The 24122-nt window shown below is 44.3% G+C and overlaps 1 protein-coding gene across 6 annotated transcripts in view; it reads left to right on the top strand.

Annotated features, from left to right (window-relative positions):
• The window catches only part of Dennd1a (DENN domain containing 1A), a 502935-nt gene that overhangs the window by 351077 nt on the left and 127736 nt on the right, over positions 1–24122 (top strand). For all 6 annotated transcript variants that reach the window (XM_059260209.1, XM_059260211.1, XM_059260210.1 and 3 more), the window contains one exon: positions 4302–4427. In XM_059260209.1, coding sequence (XP_059116192.1) covers positions 4302–4427 — 126 coding nt within the window. The remainder of the gene's footprint in view (positions 1–4301; positions 4428–24122) is intronic.

Here is a 24122-nt window from a genome sequence, read left to right as displayed (position 1 = left end):
CTAGCAAAAAGTGGCTAAGAATATCTTGGATATGACATTGTGTAGTATGCCATATTAACTCTCTCACCCCTAGGCCACAAGTTACAACCAAGTGAAGAGATGTACCTGTTGTTGAGTGCTGCTAGGTGTCGCAAGGGTATCCTCCCCCTTCAGTGGACAAAGACCTGCAATCTGCTGTTACATAAAGAGCTAAAGGAAGTTAGATGTGATATCACATGCCTTTAATTCCAGAATTAAAGGAGGTGGGGGTGAAGCAGAGGCAGCTTTCTGTAAGTTCCAGGCCTACCAGGTCTACATAGTTCTAGGACAGCCAGGGCTACATAGACATGTTTTAAAAAAAAAAAAAAAAAAAGCTTAAAAATGAGATAATAGATGGTTGTATATAGGATGTGGAACCCCTTTTTTAACCAGGAGTGAGCTCATTCATACTGAATGCTGGGAGCTGGATTAGAAGGAGCTCGTCTCATCCATTGTCTGCAGCTCCATCCTAGCACATCTTGAGCATTGGGTACCAACATTAATTTGTGAGCCCTGAGAATGATCTACAGGATTTGATAAGGGGCATCACGGAAGTTTGATAGCTTTTTAAAAAATTATTATTGGGGATTTTGTTATAGGTTTCAGTAAAGAATATTAGTAGTAGGATTGGAGGCCTTACAAGTCAAGTAGAAGGCAAAGCTGAAAGTATGGCTTGCTAAAAAGCTGTGGACGGCTTTGGAAGTTGGACCTTATTGTATTAGCATCAGGGAGCCCTTGAAGATTTCAGGGGAAGCGTGATTCACTCTTCTCTTTTCTGAAGATTATGCAGTTCAAAGATGGATTAGACCTGGGAGAAAATGGAGAAGGAAACACCAGCTTAAAGACTGTTCCAGTAGTCCTGGTGGAAGATAACATTTGGACTGATGACAAAACAGAATACTGGGTAGCCTACTACATCCCTTCATAGCCATTGTACCCAAATTCCTACAATGTCCATGAATGGCCAATATAAGGGAACTGAAGTTCAACAGGTAGAAAAAGTAGGAAGGCAAATCACCAGTCCCAGGCCTTAGCTAAGCAGACTGCACCCCTGTGCTGTGCCTGAAGAGTCAATGGGGAGCTAGCTGATGATGCCAAGAGACCTGACAGAGACTAGGGACCCAGCACAAAGACAAAATGTGGGGGTAGGCTGAGGGAGGGCAATGCCGCCTGTCATTCTACTTACTCCCTGTGTATTGCCTCCCACTCATTTCATATGCAGATGCTTGTTTGCCTTGCCATTGAGCTAAATCTCATGCAATGGATGGGTATCAGTCTGTCCCCTCCTCCCCAACCTGGGTCCTTTCCAGCTGAGATCAGCTCCTAGCCATGAAGAATGTGGTCCTAGCTCAACATTCTTCCAAGCAAAGCTGCTGCTGTAATGCCCTTCCCAAGCTCATTCACTTGTTCTTTTAATCTTCAGGGAGTGCTGCACTGAGGGATCTGGGTTAGCAAGAGATTTGGTAGACAGCAGTCCATGGCAGAACCACGTACATGGTCCACAGGCCTAGCTTAGTGGTCAAAAGAGACTTCACAGATTGGGGGACATCTGGATTCCCTTTCCTTTACCCCAAGGCAGTGGCTAATTTGACTATTAAAGAAAAATACCTCACTCTACTTCTTTATTATGAAAATAACATGCTTTTTTTTATAAAGGATAATCAAAACAATCAATTTTATAAAACAAAGTGAAAGCATCCTTACATAGTTAACGGTTGGTACATGACATTTGGTTTTTACTGCACATGTATATATTTACATGAGTTAGTAAATGATTCATGCTATAAATGCTGCTCTGCAACTTGAGTCCCCCATCCCATCTATCCCCATCCCCATCCTACCCACCCCCACTCCCTGTGCCGCCACTGCTATTTGAAAGTATTTGAGGAATATCTTTTCATGTTGGTTTGGAATTCTGCCATTCCCAACATACAGCACTTTATCTTAAACCTGTGATCATTTCATAAACCCTGGTCATATAGATGTGGACAGTCTTTCAAAGAGTAAGCAGATGTCTACAACAGGACAGGTAGGGACAAGAGACAACAGCTGTATGCATGGGCTGGACTGAAGAGTAATTTCATATCAGTGGGTCCAGTATAAGATCAAGCAGGATAGGTGAGAATGAGCCAGTAGGACAGTCTGCTCGGCCTGGTCTAAGCAGCCCAGCTCTTCCAAAGGTGGTGATGGAGAGGGCCCAGATGCCAGAGATTTGGCCAGGATTAAAATGGTTGTATTTGGTTATTCACAAGATTACTAGGACAGCTGTGGGTAGATGGCATTAAAAAGAACGTAAAAGCAGACAGCTTACCCAGAGAATGAATTGAGCTGTACCTCACAGGGCCAAGGTCATGTACACTGAATGGTGAGGGCAGGCTCGGGGTGGTGTTGATGAGATGTGTGTAGCTATGCGCAGGGATGAAGAGGTACAGAGTCTGGCCTGTGGTTCAGGAGCCGGCTGGATGGTACTGCAGTGCCCAAGATGGATTGCAGAGGAAGAGGGCTGCTGTAGAGAGGAACTGTTGAGCAGTCTTATACCCTCTTCCCTTTTTTTTTCTGTCTTCCTCCTGTGACAGGTGATTAAAGGAGGAAGCCATCCTCATTGACACTTCTTTCACCCCAAATTACCCCTGACAAGCCCCTATGTAGTGATTTCACCAGCACCCCAGGAACACCCAGGGCTAGTTCAGCTTTAGATGTATGATGGCGGGTTATTTAAGCCTTCCATTTTCTTCCCTTGCTTTTATTTAAGAGACAGAATGCATTTCTGAGCTATTAGATACACATAGACTTGCAGTTTCAAAGTTTGAAGTACTGTCAGGTCAAGACAAAAGCTTCTCCATGGCTCGGGATGAACAAGGTCTTCAGAAGTCTTGGCCTAGGTGCTCACAGCGTGTCAGGAGCCTGGGACCACTTGGCTAGCTTCAGACCAGCGGGGGCAGACAGGAAGGAGCTCTTTTCTGTTTGCTCAGTTATCATCACCGACTCCTTCTTTGTGTAAGATGGTAATGAGGCCATTAGGGGAGGCTCACCTGAAGTGCAGCTTGTGAATCCAAGGTAATTAAACACCTCCTGAATGAAAGGGAAAGGCCAGGGAAGGTTAAGTGAGGAATAATCCGCAGCACAGGTGGCCCAAGGCCTTTGAGGAACCAAAAGAAGAGCGACAGTGTAGGTACTGTTTCAAAGGATGGAAATGTCACCCAGGTCCTCAAGAGGGACAGGGTTTTTATTATTTGGGGGATGGGGAGTAGGTAATATTTTTTTTAACATTTTAGTAAAGCGTGTTTTTTCATACTTCTGTCTCAAGTTGAAAATCCATGACAGAACTTATCTGGGGCCAAGGGACATGCATCACTCCTCAGGGGCTCTCAGTCCTGCGGCCTTTGAGTCTGTGGTTCCAGACAGGGAAGCACAGCAGAGCAGTGTGTGTGCACTCACGTATGCACACACATATGCACACACACATGCTATGACAGATGCCTAACTACTTTCAGATAAAAACTGTTCTATTGTCTCTCGCTTTATAGCAGCTGGCCCCCAGGCACTTGTTTCTGTCCCTTCTGACCTTGATATAGTCCAAGCAAATAACCTACCCTTCTAGTAACCTCACAGGAGTGTTCCCTTTACTCAGTTAACCATATTTTAATGGTTGACTGTGTGTTGGCATTGTGCTCTATGACTTCACAGGTCCTTTCAACTGATCTTCACTGCACAAGGTCCAGCAACAGAAGGCTTTCGCTATTCAGGTTCTTGCCTCCAAACCTCTGCTGTCTCCATACCATGAATCCTTATAATAGCCCCAGTATTCATCACCCCAAAGCAGAGACTGACAAATAAAATGTGGTATACAGTAGAATATTATTCAACCACAGGAATGAAGACCTCATATATTATATTATAGAAAACAGTGATACATGGAAGAATCTGGTCCTGTGGGACGACCTGCTGGTCCTGTGATTCTAGGCACATGACTTATGCAGCATGAGCAGGGCAGGTAGATTGGTCAAGACAAGGGTGGGAGATGAGGTTTCTTCTGGAGGTAGTAAAAATGTTCTAGAATTAGATGGTTGTGATTGTTGTACACTCTTACACTTAGACACCAAACTGTACTCTCTAAATTAGAGATGTGTGAAATATACCACAGCAAGCCCTAATGCTGAGGACACTTCTTTCCCCACCAAATTGACTCCTCCTGAAATTATGTAAGGCTTTCTGGGTGCCAGGCTTAGCTATCTGCCCCTCTGTGACCTGCTCTCATACTGTCTTCCTTCTCCTGTCACCAGATCTCCTCCCTGAAGAACAGGCTGAAGAAGGTCTCTACAACCACAGGCGATGGTGTGGCCAGAGCCTTTCTAAAGGCCCAGGCTGCTTTCTTTGGCAGCTATCGGAATGCACTGAGAATTGAGCCGGTGAGTAGCCTCTTGGCGTGTAATAGTGTCCATGTTTGGTTAGGGATCAGCTAGCTATGAGAAATCCTTGGTTCTCCTCAAGATTGTGTGTGTGTGTGTGTGTGTGTGTGTGTGTGTGTGTGTGTGTGTGTGTGTGTGTATGTATGTTGGAGGGTCTTGGGTGAACTAGTCTTATGAAGCCCTCATTGTTTCTGTGAAGGGAAGACATTAAAGCACCCCCGCTACCTGTGTTAAATCCCAAGCCAGGCCCTTCATGGTTGTCCAGCTCTCAGTGAAGGCCCAAAAGTCAACTGTGAGATAGTGATGATCACTTCCACTTTCCAAATGAGGACACCAAGGCTTCAAGGAAGAAAAATGATTTACCAACAGTCCCAAAGCTCATGATTTTGTCCTATGCCTCACTGCCCCTTGTCTTTCAAAGGGTTCCCTCATCCTAGAGATTGACTTTTTGGTGGCTCCTATATATATAATCATGATTTAAATGACAGCAACACACAGATGGGACTGGGCAGTAGCGTTACCTGCCTGCCTAGCCCTTCCACCTACCTGAGCCTGGTTGGCCATTCATTTTACCTGCCTGCCCTGTGAGGTGATGTTGTCATGTGGGTACAAAGAGGTCATGTTCTTCCTGAAACCAAAGGCAGTTCCACCATTTCTTCCTACTTCCCCTGGAAGCTTCCCACTGATGTCCCTCCTGATATCCCTTAACCCTGGCAACCTCTGTGTCTTGGCTGAGCAGACTGCATATGTAGCCCAGGCAGACTGTGTGAGGGATCAACTGTAGTCATACTGATCTAGGTCAACACAGTCCATTTCTAGTTTCCCCCTTCCAGGTCCACTAATGCCTATCAGCTTAAAGCAAGTTCCTGTGTCCTGCTTGTCTAGAGGAGAGCTGGCTCCAACTCTGACATGATCTTGGGCCCAGACAAACCAAACAAGTTTTAAGAGTTAGTGTAATTAGGGAAAACATTGTCCTCACCTCTGTCTAAAAGGAGAGTTCCCAGGGTTGGTGGGACCCAGCAAGCTGGACACATTTTCACCCTGGTACTTACCTCACAGTTGTCACATGCATTTCTAGAATCCAGGTACATATTGCTAGATATGAGCTGGACACATGAGCCCCCAGAAGAGGTGGTTTTGGTTGGAATTGACTATGACAGGCTCTGGATTAAAAAGCAGAAACCCAGGAGTTTAAAGCCTGGCTCTATACTTCTTAGCTGTATAAAACTTGAACAAGTCACTCCATGAGGTTAAATTTTACTTTCTTCACCTTCAGAATGTGAATAAGCCTTCTTGTCTGTTACTTCTTGTTGCTGTCAGCATCACACAAGCCCTAAAATGTATCATAAGAAAGGTGAGACCTGCATGGGGTCTGCTGAGCGAGGCTTGAAAGAACAGAACAGAAGCACCCCACCCTGCTGCAAGTGTGGGCTGTTGAGCATGCCATGGCTTGGCGGCAATACTCCTGTGTCTGGAGGAGGAGGATGGACTGAGCCAGATGTGGCAGAGGCTTGGATGCTGGTCTGGGAGTGTGCACTTTACTCTGTAGGAGCATAAGGTTCCGAGTGGAGATGTGATACATCTGATTGCAGATTTGAGCAGGAGAAGGTTCCATAGTAGAAGAAAGGACTTGACCTAATAATAGATGAACGACGGTAGACAAATGGCATATAATGTCAAGTGGCTTCTGAGATTGAGAAGCTGAGAGAGGATGGTAGTGCCTCTGGTAAGAAAGGGGAAGCTGGGCGGTGGTGGCGCACGCCTTTAATCCCAGCACTCGGGAGGCAGAGCCAGGTGGATCTCTGTGAGTTCGAGGCCAGCCTGGGCTACCAAGTGAGTTCCAGGAAAGGCGCAAAGCTACACAGAGAAACCCTGTCTCGAAAAACCAAAAAAAAAAAAAAGAAAGAAAGAAAGAAAGGGGAAAGCCTGATGCCATGGTATTCATAATCAGTGGAATTTGTAATGGAGATGAATTGGCACAGTTCACAGTAGGCATTGGGGAGATGCCTTATGTATCTGTGCAACTCCACATGATACATACTATATAGCCATTAAAGCATTATCTGAAACTAATGACAGGTTTGGCTGTAGGTGTGGCATATTTCCTTGAATCTAATTGTCATTTGGTCACAAGATACACTTTGTTGTAAATGCACTTGCTGTGGTGTTAAAGAAGAGAGAGCACAAAATCAATTATCAGATACATCCACGTTTCAGTGGGAAGTTCTCATCTTAGAATCAATGAGATATGGCAGAACTGTCATGCTTTCAATCTCATTCATCTGTGCAAGGGTGGCTTTTGTCTGTAAAGCAAGGAGGGAGACCAGAAGGTCTGAGGTTCCCCAATTAAGCATTGTGCCGATAGTGGTCACCTTGTTACCTAAGGGGGTTTTAAGCTGTAAATTTAATTCTAGCGGTTTCTCCTTATCTGAAAAGTGGAGTTGCACAATTCCTCATGCAAAATTGTTTAAAATGAGGCCAGGCGGTGGTGGCGCATGCCTTTAATCCCAGCACTTGGGAGTCAGAGCCAGGTGGATCTCTGTGAGTTCAAGGCCAGCCTGGTCTACAGAGTGAGATCCAAGACAAGCACCAAAACTACACAGAGAAACCCTGTCTCAAAAAACAAACAAAGAAAGAAAGAAAGAAACAGAAAAAAGAAAAAAAATTGTTTAAAATGGCTACAGAGCACATGTGAGCATGAAAAGTTGCTGCAAAGCTGGAAGAATGGCATGTTAGGTAATGATCTGAGGTATGGGGCAGACAGTGCTACAGGACGGGAATGCTTCCCCACGATCATACATCTTTTAGTCATTTGTATGCTTATCAAATTGTACCAATTAGGGCTGAAAAGATGGCTCAGCAGTTAAGAATATAAACTGTTCTTGTAGAAGACCTGAGTTCAGGTCCCAGTACCCATTAGGTAACTCACAACCACCTGTATGTAATTTGAGTACCAGAAGATCTGGTACCTTCTTCTAGCCTCATGAGCAACACTATTAGTGTGACTTAAAATTGGGGAATGTGAACAACATTCAAGCACACAGGCACATCTACACATACTCATGATAGATAGATAGATAGATAGATAGATAGATAGATAGATAGATAGATAGATAGGTAGGTAGGTAGGTAGGTAGGTAGGTAGATAGATAGATAGATAGATAGATAGATAGATAGATAGATAGATAGATAGATAGATCATTGTACCGTATCTATCTAGTTAGGTCTAGATAGTTAGGTTGGAGATATAGCTCAATGGTAGAGAGCCTGCGTAGTATACACAAAGCCCTGAGTTCTAGCCATTGCACTGAGAGAATAAAATAAAATATAAATAGCACCTGCTCTTGGTTAAAATGTTTAAAGAAACAAAACTAGAAAGAAGCAACACCCTGGTCCCATCATCTAGAGTTGAAGTGGTGTGTCAGCAGGTTTCCACCCTATCTCCTGTCTTCTATTTTGTTTGGGGTCTTGAGTTTTATTTTTGCTATGTTTTGTTTACTTCTTTTAAGCAGTTGAGCTATCCTTGACAAATCCAGTATCCCACTTACTAGTCTGTTTTTGCCTTTAGTATGAGTAAGCACTTTTCACATCATATAAAATATCTCTTATCAAATGTCATTTGATGAAAGCCTGTGGACCACAGTTACCTAGGAGGCTTCAAAAAAGGTAAATATGTAAACACACTGACAGATTTTTACCTAGTTCCTGAGATCTGAAATCAGGGCCAAGGCCCACTCATTATCCTGTTGCTGGCTTTTATTGACTGTTGTTCACATTCCCCAATTTTAAGTCACACTCATGAGAGCATCTTTTTCTAACTCTTCATGTGTAGTTTGAATGATTTTTCTTAAGCATTTTCCCTGGCGTGGATTTACTGGGTCAAAGGATCCAAGAGTATTTAAGGCTTTGGTGCTGAGGGGGTAAGAAATGGGTGGCTGGGTACAGAACAGAACCCAAGAGATAGAGGGGAGGAGCAAGAGACTGAGAGCAGAGAGAACCTGCAGCGAGGAGGGCCCTGAAAAGCCTGGGAGTCACTGCCCGCCCCTCTGCCACACCTGCCCTTGCTACTTGTGGCGTGTTGCTGTCCAAACAGGTTTAGTGGCCTCCCACCCAGAACAACTGCTGTGTGGTGGTAGGAAACTGGTGGCCTCAGAGTAACTGCTTACATTGCTCTGAAAACATGAGCTGCTACTTTCTACTCCGCTCCTAAGCAGCTCTGACTTAGGGCTCTTTCACACCTCTGAGCCTCAGCTTCTTTCCATGTGGAGCCTGCTCCTTGCAGGATTGTAGTGAAGCTTGAATAAGCCCAGCCCAGGGCCTGCCTGTCAGTCCTGGAACAGCTAGCCTGTTTCCTGTTCCTCACTAGGATTCCTCTCTAGGCAGAAGTATTTGGGATGCAGCTCCTGCAGGGCCAGTTGATCCCTGCCTGCTTGTGTAGAGGGACCAGTCCTGGCCTGAAAGGCTCCTGCCAGTGGCTTAGAGCTCGCTTGAGAACCTTTGTGGTTTTTTCCCTACTGGAAACATTCAGAGTGCCTTTGAGCTTTGTTTTATCTACATCAGAAGGAAAAGGAAAGGCCCTCTTGCTGAGGCTGCTTCATATTGGGCCTAGCTTGGGCTAGGTGGGTCTTTTCAGGGCCAGGTGAGTTGTTTCAAAGGGACTTCCCCTAGTTGAAAAGGGAGAAGATGAGAGAACAGCTCTGTCTATCCCTCCTCAGTGGCTTCCCACAAACTAGGACGTGGTTCCCAGCCATGATCTTCCCAATTTGCCTGACCTTTGCCTTGTCCATCTTACAGATGGGGCAAAGGCTGTCCTTGGCAATGACTTCCCAAAATGTAGGAGAGCTAGGAGGAGACTCCAAGACAAGGTTCCTCCTACTGCACTCCCTTGCCTACTTTTTGTTCTAGTTCTCATGTGTTCCATCCTAATAATTCTTTTTGCTTCCTGTGCCAAGTACAGGCCATGGCACAGAATGAAGGTGTTAGCCAGTGTATTTTGGACCATTGGACAGAAGAATGGGTGTGAGAAATGAATGGATAGAGCAGTGTTGGAGACAGGGGTTGGCCCTGGGCCTGTGTTCCATGTGCATGCATTGCTCCCTGTCCTGTTGGGAGGCTCTGGAGGTAGCTTCTCCCTGGAAGAGGGGAGGTGTCTGCAAATCACAGGGGCATGTGACCCACTTTTCAGTTACCTGGAAAACATCAGTGGCAAAGCCCAGAATATTTAACAGTGTTGGCCAAGCCAACTTGTTCTTCCCACTCAAATGACAGAACTACAAGCAGCCAGGAAGCCCTGTTCAGAGAACCTCTTTATCCATGTCAAGCACAGCACAGGCTCCAGCTCATTTATTTAGGCCTTTCTTGCTCTCTGACACGCCTCCTGGTAGTTGCCAGGCAACTCTGAGAGCAGCAGTGTGTATTGGGGATTAACTAGTTAGGGCTGGGGTCCTTTTTGGCAAGAAGGGGATAAAAGACAAATGATTTTAATTGCTAGGCCAAGGGTCCATTATCTGCTTGGTAGAAGAATGCAACTTTCACAGGGTGGGACAGTAGTGTGATTCTTGAGTTTGCCTTGAATGGCTCCCTTCTACCTCCTAGGGAGAAGCATGCTTTTTAAAAAGATTATTCTACCTTGCTTCTTTGTTTAAAATGATATCAGGAAATCTGAGCAAAACTGATCCACCCCTTTTGAAACTCACTGGCCTCAGTTTTAAAGATTTGTTCCTTCTGTGCACTCTCTTAACTTCTCTACATGGAGTCACCTCAAGACAGTGCATGTGAGGGTACATCTCCTGTATTTGGCCACTGTGGGTCTTGGAAATATCTACTCAAAGAGTAGAACCTGGGTACATTGGCACCTGGAGAGGTAGCCTGTTCTGTTTGTGGAACATTACAGGTACTCTTTATTCAGTTAGCTAGTATGGCCCTCTTAGGGCCAACCCGCTGGCCTGCCTTCCCTGAGATGACAGAAGCCCATAGTCTGGGGTGAACACTATAAACACGCTGTGTGAACATGCAGCAGCCAGCTCAGTTCCATCCTACTTTCCTAATCCATTCTAGGTTCTGAAGAGTGACACTTGTATCATCCACCTTACAGCCCTTGTTTTTGCACATGATTCTGCTGAGTCATATTTATCCATCTAAAAACCCTCGAAGGCACAGAAGTTAAAATAAAGGCAGATTGATAGCTTGGCTTTCAAGCATGAATGCACCAGGCTGTGTTGTAGCAGGTTGGAACTGCACCACACGCATCAGAATCCTGCTTGAGTAACATTGTTGATCTCCTGGGTTTGCAGAAAGAAACCTGTATTTTATGTTTACTTTTAGAGTGAAGGAAAATAGAAAATTATTCTTAAATAGAAAAACTAAAACATCACCACAACCCCACCAAACATATATTTGTGTGTATTACATTTACTTGTTTCCCATGATGCAAAGGGTGTCCAGAGCTCAACAGATTAAAAGTTAAAGTCTATTTCTCCCACATTGGTGGCATCATATACATTTTACACAGCATGTCACTGAGTATGCCACAGGCATTATTGCCCTGGCCACACTCCCCTGCTGGGCTGTTAGGTTGTTCCCACCTTTTAGTACTTTAGTTAACACTCCACCAAACATCTCTGTGAATAAAGCTTTGGGTTGCTCTTATTCCTAAGCCTTCTGGGTAGAAAAAAATTCAAGTGTGTGCAGGAGCCTGACTATGGGGCCAACTTGTCACAGTGTAGGGAAAAGGCCAGTTTCAGCTGACTCATATGAGAGGTACTCATGAGTGGGACATACCCAGGATCCTTGATGGGCTGTGGTATACAGAGGACTCCTAGAGCACTCACAGGCCAGTGACTAATTTCCCATGTTTCCATCTTGAGCCAAAAAGGACTTGAGCAGCCTTAAGACACTATCCTCAGCACAGATGAGAAAGGAGGAAATCAAGAGACTGGAATGTGACCATACACAGACCCTGTTACTATCCATACATCTTATGAATGAGGAATCCTGGAATGGACCCTAAATCTGTCTTCAAACTTTTTTTTTCAGTTGTAGAAAATGTAAGCTTTGCTATTCTGACCATTGCCAATTGCACATCTCAGGTGTTGCTGTATTCACAGGGCTTCAAAGCCATCACCACTGTATGTTTTTTCAGTCTCTTATCACTCTCAACTGATCCGGAATGTTCATTACCCAGTAACTTCCCATTTCTATCCCCTGCAGCCCTTTATAACCTCTAATCTACCATCTGTGAATTACTCATTGTTGTTTTCTAGAAGTAGAATGGCACCATGTTTGTCCCTGTGTCTGGCTTATTTCATATGACATGAATTAAAAGTTCATCCAAGTTGCAATAGATATCAAAATGTTGTCCCTTTTCAAGACTGAGTAATAGTCCATGCATGGGCAAACCACATTGTGTTTTTCCCTTCATCTATTGACCTTTCACAAATTCTTCCTACAAATCTGGGCTTCAAAAAGGTGAATTGTCTCACCTCTTGGCCATTGTGAATAACTCTATGGCATGTGTACAAGAGCTATACCTCGTGGTAGACTTGCTACATTCTGTGGTAATTCAGAGTTTAACATTTTGTTTGATTTGTAGAGCTAAGATGGAATCCAGAACTTTATACATACTGGCAGTGCTCCTCCACTGAGCCACACCTCAACCCCTGTGGAACCACCAAATTGTTTTCATCACAGAACCCATGCTTTTATTGCATGCAGAGTGGTACCTTTATGTAGCCCAGATTTGCAGCGAAAGTTTGTGGAAGATTATCTTGTTTTCCCATTTGTGTGGACAAGTAGTCTGAGAGTTACAGTCAGAGCCTCCAGCCTGAGCTGCGCAGGTTCACTGAGAATAGGAGTCCAAGGTGGACTGCAGAGATGTTCCTGCTCTCAAAAGCTAGAGCTCCCACTCTCTCCCTCCCACTCCTCCTCCCCTCCCTCTTCCTCTGAACTACTTACTGGTCCTGGGAATGGAGCAGAGACTGATGCTCCCAACACTGGGCTTTCGGGGTCACTACAGCAGCTCTGTGGCTCTAGGGAGCTAAGGAGGTCACATGAGGGGAAGCATGGCTTTGACTGTGTCATCTATTAGTGGATGTATTTGAAAGCCCTTCCACCTCTTGATTCTCACAGTTCTCATCTGTAAATGGAAATAGCACCTACTTGTATGATTATTGAGAAAAATAATGCTGATAAAGATATTGGGTAAAAGTTGGCCTTTCCTGGGTGACAGGAAGGTAAAGTGGGAAGAGGAAAGAATGGGGCTGCTGCATTCTAGAACAGTGGTGTCCATGTGTGCACAGCAGGGCCCCTGTAGCCATGCAGCGCACAGAGCTTATGGCTGTTCCAGTCCTCACTTTTGAGCTAGCAGGGGAAATACAACTTTTATCTCAAATGCTACAGAGTAGGATTGAATGAAATCCCACATTTAATGATTTTCTTTAATAAGCGTTTGCTATTTCTTCATCTGTGTGGTTGCTCCCAACATTTACAGGCAGGTTCGAGATGAAGGCATTCATTAGAGTCAGTTTTTAAAATGTATTAGAGAAAATATGATTGAAACATTTTTTCCTATTTTATAAGAGAGAAAGAGAGAGATTTTGCCATTGAGAAAGTGACTGTGGTTCAACGCTGGCTCCAAATCAACCACAGCACAAATACTAGCACAGCTCAGAAGGCTGGTACCTCAGAGTCACACAACAAGTACCAGATGAACTGAGAGCCATTGTTCTAGAAGTAGACCAATGCCCAATTGAAAAGAGTAAGCCCTAAGTGTGAGAAGATGCAGCCTGGCAGGAAATGGGCTTAAGTGCTGTGATCAAGCCTAACTGAGCATCAAAGTGCACCCATCAGTGGATCCAAGGACAGGGAGTCCCCATACCGCAAGAACACTTGAAAAAGTGCACTACAGCCGGCACGTTACAGGTGATCTCAGCCGGCCTTGACTTGGTCTCATTTGATGGTCCTAGCTCCTCTCTTGTGTTGCTTCTTTCAGTGGGTTCAACAGGCATAGTGTCCCTCACATAGTATCAGTACATGTTCAGCCAGTGATTGTTAGTGAGCAGATGAATGGCTGGTGCCTGCTTTCTATGTTTGGAGTGGTGGTCATATTTTAGTGTAGCCATTTAGTTAATATATGTAATAGCCAGGCAGTGATGGCACACACCTTTAATCCCAGCATTCAAGAGGCAGAAGCAGGTGGATCTCTGAGTTCGAGGCCAACCTGCATAGAGTTAGTCCAGGACAGCCAGGGCTACACAGAGAAACCCAGTCTTGGTGGGGTGAGGGGAGAAAATGTGTCAACTACAGCATCATTGAGGATATATACATAAGCTGACATACACACACAAGCAAGTCAACATAAAACAAAGGCCTGGCCCAGCAACTGTATGGTAGCTGACTAGAGCCATTTAGGGTCTGGAAAGGATCATGTGTGATGTCATCATGCGCAGTCCATATTCTTTCTCTTCTAGGTTATGTGTGCAGGAAGAGCTTGGCCCCAGGATTGGCTGTGACAACAATAGTGTTCTGTCTTTATTGGAAGCAGAGACAAGCAGAAGTTGTTACAGTTTACCATATTTAAATCAAACAGTTTTATTATATGACCTTTGCCCTTTCAATGAAACCCTGAAAAGGAAATCTTTCCAGTTCATTTTCAGTGATAACACTTGACAGTATGGAACCACCTGTGACTTTGCATGTTTAGCCAGGCTGTGAGCTTCTGGGGTGCAGGGCACTCTATTCTTTCCAAACCTGGCTTATAGTGTCCATGGGACCACGATGTTTGTGGTACTTGGGATGAGCAGAGGATAAAATGAGAAAGCCCCATTTTACTGGCACGAGACTGGGAAATGTCACTTTTTCAGAATGGCAGAACCAGGATCCAACCCCTCCATCTGCCTGAGTCTAGGGGCCACGCTCTTCACCCTACATGTGCTCTACAGTGGCGATGACCATATGGTCTGTGTTACATACAATTTGGGGGCCTTTCAGAGAAAACTGAGCTGGTTTTCCTCAGGAGTCAGTTCCTCTAATCTGTGCAAATGTTTCTTGACAAATACAGGTTAAAATAACACCATTTATAAACTATTCTGCAAAGGGGAAAAGTCAAACTTTTATGTCTTTTTTAAAACATTCCCTTAATAATAATTTTAATTGCCTAATATTTTGTTGTTTAAATATTTGATATTTATAGTGATAATTGGATGAATAGGTAAAACATGAGTTTGGATACAGCCTTCCCTCCTGTCCTGTGCTGACACCTAGTGGTGAGCTTCCTCACAACAGCATCAGCCCATGGCTCTTGGTGGTTCAGCTAATTTTAGGATTTTTTTTTTTAATCAGTTATTTTCACTGTAATAAAAGTAACTGCATTCATAAAACTCTGATTTGTTAAAGATCCCTGTAACAATAGCTTTTATTTTAATTTGTGAATTTTAAGTCAATTAGCATCAAACCTTGATAGTCGAAAATGCTACAAGCATTTGAAAATCTGGAAATGTGTGATCCTCCCTCCAATGGCCCAGACTAGCTACCAAACCTGTCCTTAGATACTAGCTGGCATTCTCTAACAAATCAGACATGGTCACTATTTTTTAAGGACACCGTGCGGCGGGGGGAGGGGGGTGCAAAAATGAGCAGAGAGCTGCAGTCTGGAGGTAACTTCAGGAATGGAGTACTGTGGGAGATGGCAAGGAAGGGTAGCTTCCCAGGGAAGCCAGCACCTGGATGAAATCCCAGGGAGCAGGAAGGAAGCAGCACATGCAGAGGCAAGGAGCCTCGGAGGAACGTGGCATAGACAGAAAAGGGTTTAATCCCAGTGCCATGATCTAGTACCTCCAGAATAGCGTTCCTTGAAGAATTGGAGGTTAATGGACTTTTAACCCCACAGACTTCGGAATGAAATGTCCCCATCACCTACTATGACTGTTTTATACATTTAAAGTGCATCTTACTGAAGCCCTGCTATTTAGAAAAGAACAGTAAAAGGTTAATTTTATTTAACCCAGTGCTTTCCCAAAGCCTTTCCCTTGCCGTACCTCTATATTCCACCTGGCTCTTACTCCTACCAGTGGTTTGGGGAACACCACTGTGGCTGATGTGGACAGTGGAATGAGGACACCACATTTGTGGTTCTTACCTCATTCCTGACTGTGAACCTTAGAAAAAGGCAAGCTCATTCTTTTTCCAAAGAATTTCTTGTCTGATCAAAAAGAGAATTTTGGCCAGCAGGTGACATTGAGACCCAGGTCCCAGCCATCACTGGGCTTTTGTAGCATAGGGCCATTGGCTGCCATTTGTTCCCTAGGTCCAGCAACTTGGTCAGCTTGTCAGATTCTGTCTAGGACAACAGAAAGGGGTAATAATACAAGGAAATGACTGGACATATTACAGAGGACCTGAGACTCAAAGTGCAGAAGGGACCTAGAGATCATCAGTGGCTATGGTGGTGTTCCCAAGGCTGAGGACCAGTTGACTGGGTTGAAGCATGCAGTTGGGATCGAACTTCCAGGAAGGAGCACCTGCAGAGGCAAGGAAAGACCTAGCATAGTGGTAAAGGTGCCATGAGGACTGCACCATAGGTGCTTGAATGATAAGGACAAGCCATTGCTGGGCAGCCTGCCCATACAGGCGGTGAGAGTGGGGTGACAGCATGCCAGCTTCCCCTTCCTGCACTTCCTCCTCCATGCCTCATCGATGTTTCACCTGGGCCAAACCAGGTGAGCAGCCAGCTTGTCTAGAGACAAGGAGCTCCATGTGCAGGGCTTGGCCCCGTCTGTACAGTGCAGAGCAGGAGCATAGGGACAAGTCTCAACCAGATAGTTAGCTATTTATGAACCCCTCCTCCTTAGCAGTTAGTACACAGTGAATAACATAATGAAGCCCCTTGGGTTTACAGTAGATTTGATGCAAACCCAGACTCTATCTCCTCTTCTAGCTGTGTGGCTCCAGACAAGTTACCATACCTTCCTGAACCCCATTTCCTCAATTATCAATAAGGAAGAAAAAGATATCTTCATGGGACCTCAGTGATCTGTGTCTGGCTTGTTCATACCTCATTATGAAACAAGAGGAAGGCTTACCCAGCAGTAAACAGAAATGTCAGAAATTTGCACGTGTTGATTGACTACTCCCAAACTTTAGTGAATCTGCTCATGTCTATTGCCTAGGGATGATCAGCAAGTAGATGTTCAATTTGCTGTTGTACTGTGGTCATCTCCTCAAGGCAGGCAGGTGGGGAAAGCTTGTAAAACATACTCGGGGTAACCCCATTGTTGGAGAAGTACTCTATATGTGTTGTGGAATCCATTTAGAACCAGTTAAAAACAAATTGACATTCTGGGAGAGCTAGCATTAAAAAGCTGTGAAGCTTTGAGCACCCTCCTCCCTGAACCACAGGATTTTTATTTGCTAAGTGGGGCTAAAAATGCCACCCTCATGAAATTGCTTTGAGAATCAAATGCAATGGCAGATGTAAAGTTCTTGTCCATGTTCTTCCCTGCCCTCCACAAGAAGCCTTTTATTCAGCAATGCCCAATTCACCAGCAGTCACATTCCATGGAGGCGTGGCGGGAGTTTGGAAAGCCTTTAGCTGGAGATTATTTTATGTTTGGTTTGCTGGTCCCTGCTAGTAATGTGACCTGGCAGGTCTCCACTCAGCCCTGTTCCTATCAGTCACAGCTCACTGATATTAATTCATACACCACTTGCCTTAGACTTTCCACGCCCATTTTTCCTACTGCGCTGCATTTCGCTCTCATCTTTACAGCATTAACAATGGCCTATAGGGCTTGAGGTTGTCCCGAACAAGTCAGCTGCCAGCTTAAAAGGTCATCATCATCTAGTTTCTGAAGGGAGCTTTTATCCTGAAGTGATTGGTGTTTCCCTTCATGGACAATGTCAAACAAAAGTAGCATGAGAGAGAAAGGCACCTGGTGTTTATGGGTTTCTACTGTTTTTCCTTTGTTTGTGTTTTCTTGGGTAAATGTGCCCAGTGTTATTCCTGATGTGCTAGACACAAAACTTAAAGCAGAGAGAGTCGAAATCACTTAGGTTAACAACTGGGAGCAAGTATTTTCCGCCTTCCTCTACACACCCTCTTCTTGATGCTTAGATATACAATAGTGAGCAAAATAAAGTTTCTGAGCTGGGTATGTGCATCTGCAGTTGAACCCACTCCAGAAGCTGAGATGGGCAGTTCCCTTGAGCCTGGGAATTCAAGGCCAGCCTGGACAATATAACAAAGCCCCACACATACACCCCTAAAACAAACTAAATTATATCCAGCCCTTGAAACATCTATTCTAGGAAGACATGGGTAGGAGAGATGATGATGAGCATGGTGTGTGTCAAATGGCAAGATGTGCAAAAAGGCATATGGAGAAAGGATCTAGCCAAAATGTCCAGGAGAGGTAGATGCTGGGAGAGAGACTGAAGCTAGTCTGCCTAGTCTGCACTGTCCTGGCTGCTTCTCATCATCTTGGTAATGGTTTCCAGAGCCTGGCATATGTATGCTTTCCTCCTGTGAAGTGGGCCTTCAGTCACTCAGAAAGTGATGGGTTGTGTCACTATTGCACCCATGGGCACAGCTTGCCATGCCAGGCATTACCCAGAGTTCACAGCTGGGTAAGATGTTGATGGCTCCCCTCTTCCAACATCCTACATAAGCTCCCTTCTGGCATTATGAAAGCCAGCAGGGGGGAAGTTTCCTGTTGAGTACCAACAGGAAGTTTCCTGTTGAGTACCTGTTGATTAAGTTGTCCTAGTTTGCTTTCTGTTGCTGTGCTAAATGACATGACCAAAAGTACCTTAGGAGGAAAGGCTTTGTCTGTCCCAATCACAGTTGATTAGTGAGGGAAGTCAAGGCAGGAGCCATGGAGGAAGGCTGCTTACTGGCTTGCTCATTATGCCTTGCCCAGCCTACTTCCTTATATACCCAGAATGACCTGCCCAGTTAGTGGCCCCACACACAATGTACTGGGCCCTCCCACATCAATCATTATTCAAAAAAAGTCTGATAGGGGCAGTTTCTCAGTTGGGATTCCCTCTTCCAAGATATGTCTAGGATTGTGTCAAGTTGACAAAAGTCAACCAGCATAGAAGTTAAATGTGGATGAGAACTTTCCTGTGCCATTTATGCATAGAAGTCATTTTTCTGGCTAGAAACTCCATGGCTTATATTTCCTTGAGTATTATCTAAGTGTGTCTGAGACTGGCAATTGTGTTAAAGTCTAATGGTAATATTAATTTTCTTTCTTTAGTCAGTGTTCTTTCTTACTAGATGCCCATGGGTTGGTTGTTGTTCGCTCGCTCTCGCTCGCTCTCTCTCTCTCTCTCTCTCTCTCTCTCTCACTCTCACGCACACACACACACACACACACACACAGATACACAGACACACAGATACACAGACACACAGCAGATTGACTAGACTGTCTGGAGTGGTCTTTCTGTTTCTGTAGCCTCATATATGCTATATTAGCCCCTCAGAATATTTGAAATAAGTTTTAATTATGTGGAAAACATACAATATTTTACATCTTTTCCTTACTTCAAGATTTTTTTAAAATCATAGGTTTTTAACATTGCTTTATTTTCTTTTACTTCACAGAGTCTTAACTAGCCATATTTTTAGTCTTCTTTGCCTGTCTTCAATATTTCTTACTTTCTTTAAAATTCTAATTTTTCCTTAGTAGCATTCCATATTATTATTTAAATTAATAATGATTTTCTTAAGGCATTCCTTGATGAGTGCATATTTCTCTAATTTTAATCCTTCAGTTTTTTTCTTCTTGGAATTCTAAATTTTTATGATTAAGATATATGTAGTTCTTTCATACCTTATATCTTTAGCTAGTTTTAATATGATACATACTTTTAAAATTATTTTTGTTTTTATTATGTGTGTATGGATGTTTTGCCTGCATGTATGTCTATGTATCATGTGCATGCAGTGCCCATGGGGGCCAGAAGAAGGCGTTGGGTCTATAGGAACTAAAGTTGCTGACAGTTGTGAGCTGCCATATGGGTGCTGGGAAATGAACCCAGATCATGTGAAAGAGCAGCCAGTGCTCTTCACCACTGAGACAGCTCTCCAGCCCCCTATTTTTATTATTTTAAAACTATGTGTATATGTGTGTTGGTGAGAGGCTTTGTGCACGTGAACTTAGAGAGCAGAGGTGTCAGATCCCCAGAGCTGGAATTACAGGTGGTCATGAGCCTGCTGACATGCTAGGAATAGAACCCAGGTCCCATGAAAAAGCAGTGTATGCTTTAAATCCCTGAACTGTCTTTCCAGCCCCAGGATATAGTTTTAATCCATTTTGTGGCTATATCTTTCAGGAAAGCTGTTGTGGTCCATAGGGATATTATTCTGGCCTCTTTCTTTTTTTCTCATAATTATTTTGTATAGGGTTTGACCTTGATACTTTCACATTGTTTGTCTTATTGTCTTATGTAAAATTGAGTTTCCTGATTTTAGAATGAACTGGAGCTCGAGAAAGCCTTTCTGAATCTCCGAGCTGGCAACCCTGACAGCACTTTAAAACTCAGCAGCCGCCCTCTGCTTTGTCCAGCTTGTCTCCCTGTTTGGGTCTACGACTGCTTCTCCCTTCTCTCTGGCCTGTGTGCTGCTCAGTAGGTCCTCCCCGCACCCCGCACCAGGGCTTTCACTCCTGGAAGGAAGCCCTGATGCTTTCCCCTGGGAAGCCAGAGGTCTCCTGGGGCTACTAGAACAAGACCACACCAACCTCTTTTTTTTTTTGTTTTTTTGTTTTTTTGTTTTTCGAGACAGGGTTTCTCTGTGTAGCTTTGCGCCTTTCCTGGAACTCACTTGGTAGTCCAGGCTGGCCTCGAACTCACAGAGATCCGCCTGGCTCTGCCTCCCGAGTGCTGGGATTAAAGGCGTGCGCCACCACCGCCCAGCCACACCAACCTCTTAATCTTGCTGCCACTGTAGAGGCTGCCATCCTCGCACTTCTGGGAGCTGCGCTCAGGTTTGTTGACGTGGATGCCAACACTGAGCAGGTCTGTCAGTGGTTCAGTACAAAGTGCTCACCCTCTGAAGTTTGGGGTCCTTGTTGATAGAGCTTTGTTGTGTGTGCAGCATTTAGTCTCAGGACTTGCTGTCTAGTCTTCCTTTTCTACGTGGAGCTTTAAAGAGGTTGGACCACAACGCTACTACTCTGCTGCCTCCACCCAAATCCCAGAATGCAATGGCCCTTTCTATTTTTACTATTTCTCCTTGAAAAATCCAACAAAAGGTAAAGTGTCTTTCTTGATGGTATTAAGTGCCCTCATGGAACAAACATGTAGTGGAGGAAGCCATAGCAGAAAACTTCAGATTATTTCAAGCCCTGCTGAGTGCTGTGGAGAACAGAACATCTGAGGAAGGTACAGTTAAGAGGGAGCTGGGGGGAATGGGTAGTGCTTCCTGGTTCTCTTCTCAGAGGTGGGGCTTCTGAGCCTTAACCTGAATGTTAAGAAGAAATACACAGGAAGATATCCAGGCAGACCTTGGAGCAAGCACAGAAACCCAAGGCAGAAGTGTGTTGGTGTGACTGAGGGACAGAATGCAAGACAGAACTACTGGAGGCACAGGAAGCAGAGGAGCAGGCAGGTGAGCCATCATGAAGGACCTTGTATGCCTGGGGAAAATACACGGATTTTAATCTAAACACAGAAGAAACCAGTGGAGGGACTTTAGACATGGCAGTAGCATGATCCAGTTTAAGTCTTGAGGCATTTATTGGCTTCTCTGTGTGGGTAGGGCCATGGGGGCGTACTTGCTGCCCACAGTATGAGGAGAGACATTATGGCCAACGGAAGTGATGAGAAGGGGTCAGCTTTAAGGTCAAGGCAGCAGCACTTGTCTTTGTGGTACCCGAGGGAAAGAGGAACATGAGGGACATCTGCCAGGCTCTCCGTCTGACTTTCCTGAGAGACAGTTACAAACCATTTTGATCCATAAAGCCAGAGAAAACCTATGTCATATACTAAAAGACCATAGGTTCAGTGGGGTCAGGAGGAAGAGGAAGGGAGGAAGGGAGAGAGAGAGAGAAAACGAGAGAGCTCTTTTCAGATTACGTAAAGATTTGTACGAATAAACAAAAGCTAAAATAGAGATTTGAGCTACAGAGATGGCTCAGCAGTTAAGAGCACTGGCTGCTTTTTCCAGTGGACAGTTCAGTTCCTAGGACCCACATGGCTACTCATCACCATCTATAACTCCAGTTCCAGGGGTTCCGACACCCTCTTCTGGCCTCCAAGAGCACCAGGCACACACATGATGCATAGACACCCATGCAGGCCAAACACCCAGACACATGAAAAAAAATTTTTTTTTAATTAAGAGATTTGAGTAGACATTTCACAGGAGAGGCAGCATGGATGATTCATAAGCTGAGGAAGATGTGCTAGACTAAGGCAATGCTACATTAGATCAGCAAAGGTCAGGGAGTCAGTGCTTGATAAATATGGAGCAATGAAAGCTCTTGCTAGTAGAAAAGTAAATTAAACCATGATTTTGGAAAATAGTTTGACATTATCTTATAAAGTTGAAATTCTTGCTCGTTTTGGCTAGGAGACATGAAAATGTTCGTATTCTCCAAACATTGAGAATATTTCAAATATGCATTATATGGCAGTGTGTTGCGGAAGATGGCCAAGCTAATTAATGTGTTCCAGCTCTAATGTGCATGGCTACTAGGCATGCACTATGATGGTGACTTTAAGGCTTAGTAGTAAGCAGAGTGAGTGATCTGAGGCTGCATGCACATGTGAATAAACCTTAGGGAGTGAGGAACCAAACTGTTAAAGAGTTGGTAGGGTAGGTGTAGGGCGATAGCTCAACAGCTAAGAGCACTTGATGCTCTTGTGGAGAAGCTGAGTTTAGCTCCCAGCACCCGTGTCAGGCAGCTCATAACCACCTGGAACTCGAACTAGGAGAGCTGATGCCTTCTTCTGGCCTTCACAGGCATACATGCCCACACAGTACACATACAAAAAGTGTGTGCAGACACATGAATAAAACAGAATATTAAAAACAGTGAGTTGGTGGGGTGTGGGAGGAGTGGCAGGAGTAGAAGGATCATGAAGACACTGTAAAGAGATGGGAATATCTGTTTCTTTAGCTAAGTATGAAGCTAACAGGTATCCAGCTTGTTATGCTATATCACTTAAGTTGCATAGTCTCATTGATAAATGTAAATTGCATTACAAATTAAGACAAACTGAATGACACTACAAAATAGATTAGACATTCATTTCCATATTGCATCTTTTGTAATATTGTGCTTAAAACCTAGATCTTCTCCCACTACTCTCCAAATTCAGCTACTTCAGACAGACTTCACAAGGATCCCAAAATGTTGACCTTAATATGTTGAATTTTAGGATTCCCCAGGTGGCTGTGGACATGGTAGGGTGACTCAACTTGATTGTGCTAACATTCTTTACTGTTTTGAGTCTTTACTCTCAGCCCTTGCCCCTTACTTAATGGATCTTTCAAAGAACAAAGAATTACAAACCTCTCTAGGACCAGCACATTGCCCCCTGCAGCTTTGAACAGTTGTAGGGTATTGCACTGGTCCCTCTGTAATGCAGTATCAAGCACTCTATTCCATTACCTCCATAATTGGCTGGAGTCCTCACTCATTGAGACACCCCACAAAACACATACACAAGATACCATAGTCAGCACTACCCCCTCTCTAGGAGGTTCATCTTGCTGAACTCATAGATAGCACAGCTGATGGCAGGTCATCTCTGCAGGCTGCGCAAGCCAGGCCCAGGGCCATTCCACCTCTTCCCGCTGTGTTCTAAACCTCAGAATACCAGCAGGTCCTGAAATGTTCCTGTAAGCTCCACAGCCCTAGTGTGGTGTGTATTATCTTTCTCTCATTTGGGGGTAGGGGGAGTGGTAATTGTTTATGCTTGTTTTATGAAACAGTATCTTTGAACTGTATGTAGCTCAGTCTAGCCTGTAGTAGCCCAAACTGGCCTTGAACTCCTAGCAATCCCCCTGCTTCAGCTTCTTGAGTACTAGAATTGCAGTGTGAGCTGCCATGCCCATTTCACCATTTTCTTTTTAATCAGAGTAAAGTTCAGTTAGAAAAAAAAAATCCTACTACTATAATGAATGAAAGCATTTTTCAAATGTTTTCTGAAACTTATCTTGTACCCCTGCCATATATTGCACACAAAGCTAGGCTCTTGACAGCCAAAAGCAATATGTGGAAGAATTGCAATTCAGATGTGGGACTTGGCTCCATAGAAAATGCTTTCCAGGCCAGGGTGCTTCCCACCCTGGGGAGGGCTTCTTGCTTTTCCTCTTTACAGATGAAACAGTCCCACATTGCCATAGAGACTAAGGAAGCCAAAACAAGATGGTTCATTCACATATTAGTGTGTAACTCTGAGTTTCCACCGTGAGATGTCCTGCATGCACTTGTGCACATGATCACTGTTTCTGAATGTGGGAAGCTGACACTCTCTCTGTATTATTTATCCATGTCTAAGATGCAGCATCTTTGATTCATGCTGTGCCCTAGGCTGCAGTCTTCCTAGCTCCTTTTTTGTTGATTAATATACATTTAAGTTCTTAGAACTTATGGCAAGACCTCTAAAGATGACTGGTGAATAAGTAGGTCCTATGATATGGAGCAATATGTTAGGTCGATTTCTTTCTATGGTGGCTGAGTT

Source organism: Peromyscus eremicus, chromosome 4 (assembly GCF_949786415.1).
Source record: "Peromyscus eremicus chromosome 4, PerEre_H2_v1, whole genome shotgun sequence".
Taxonomy (NCBI): Eukaryota; Metazoa; Chordata; class Mammalia; order Rodentia; family Cricetidae; genus Peromyscus; species Peromyscus eremicus.
This window is presented reverse-complemented; position numbering and strand designations above follow the sequence as displayed.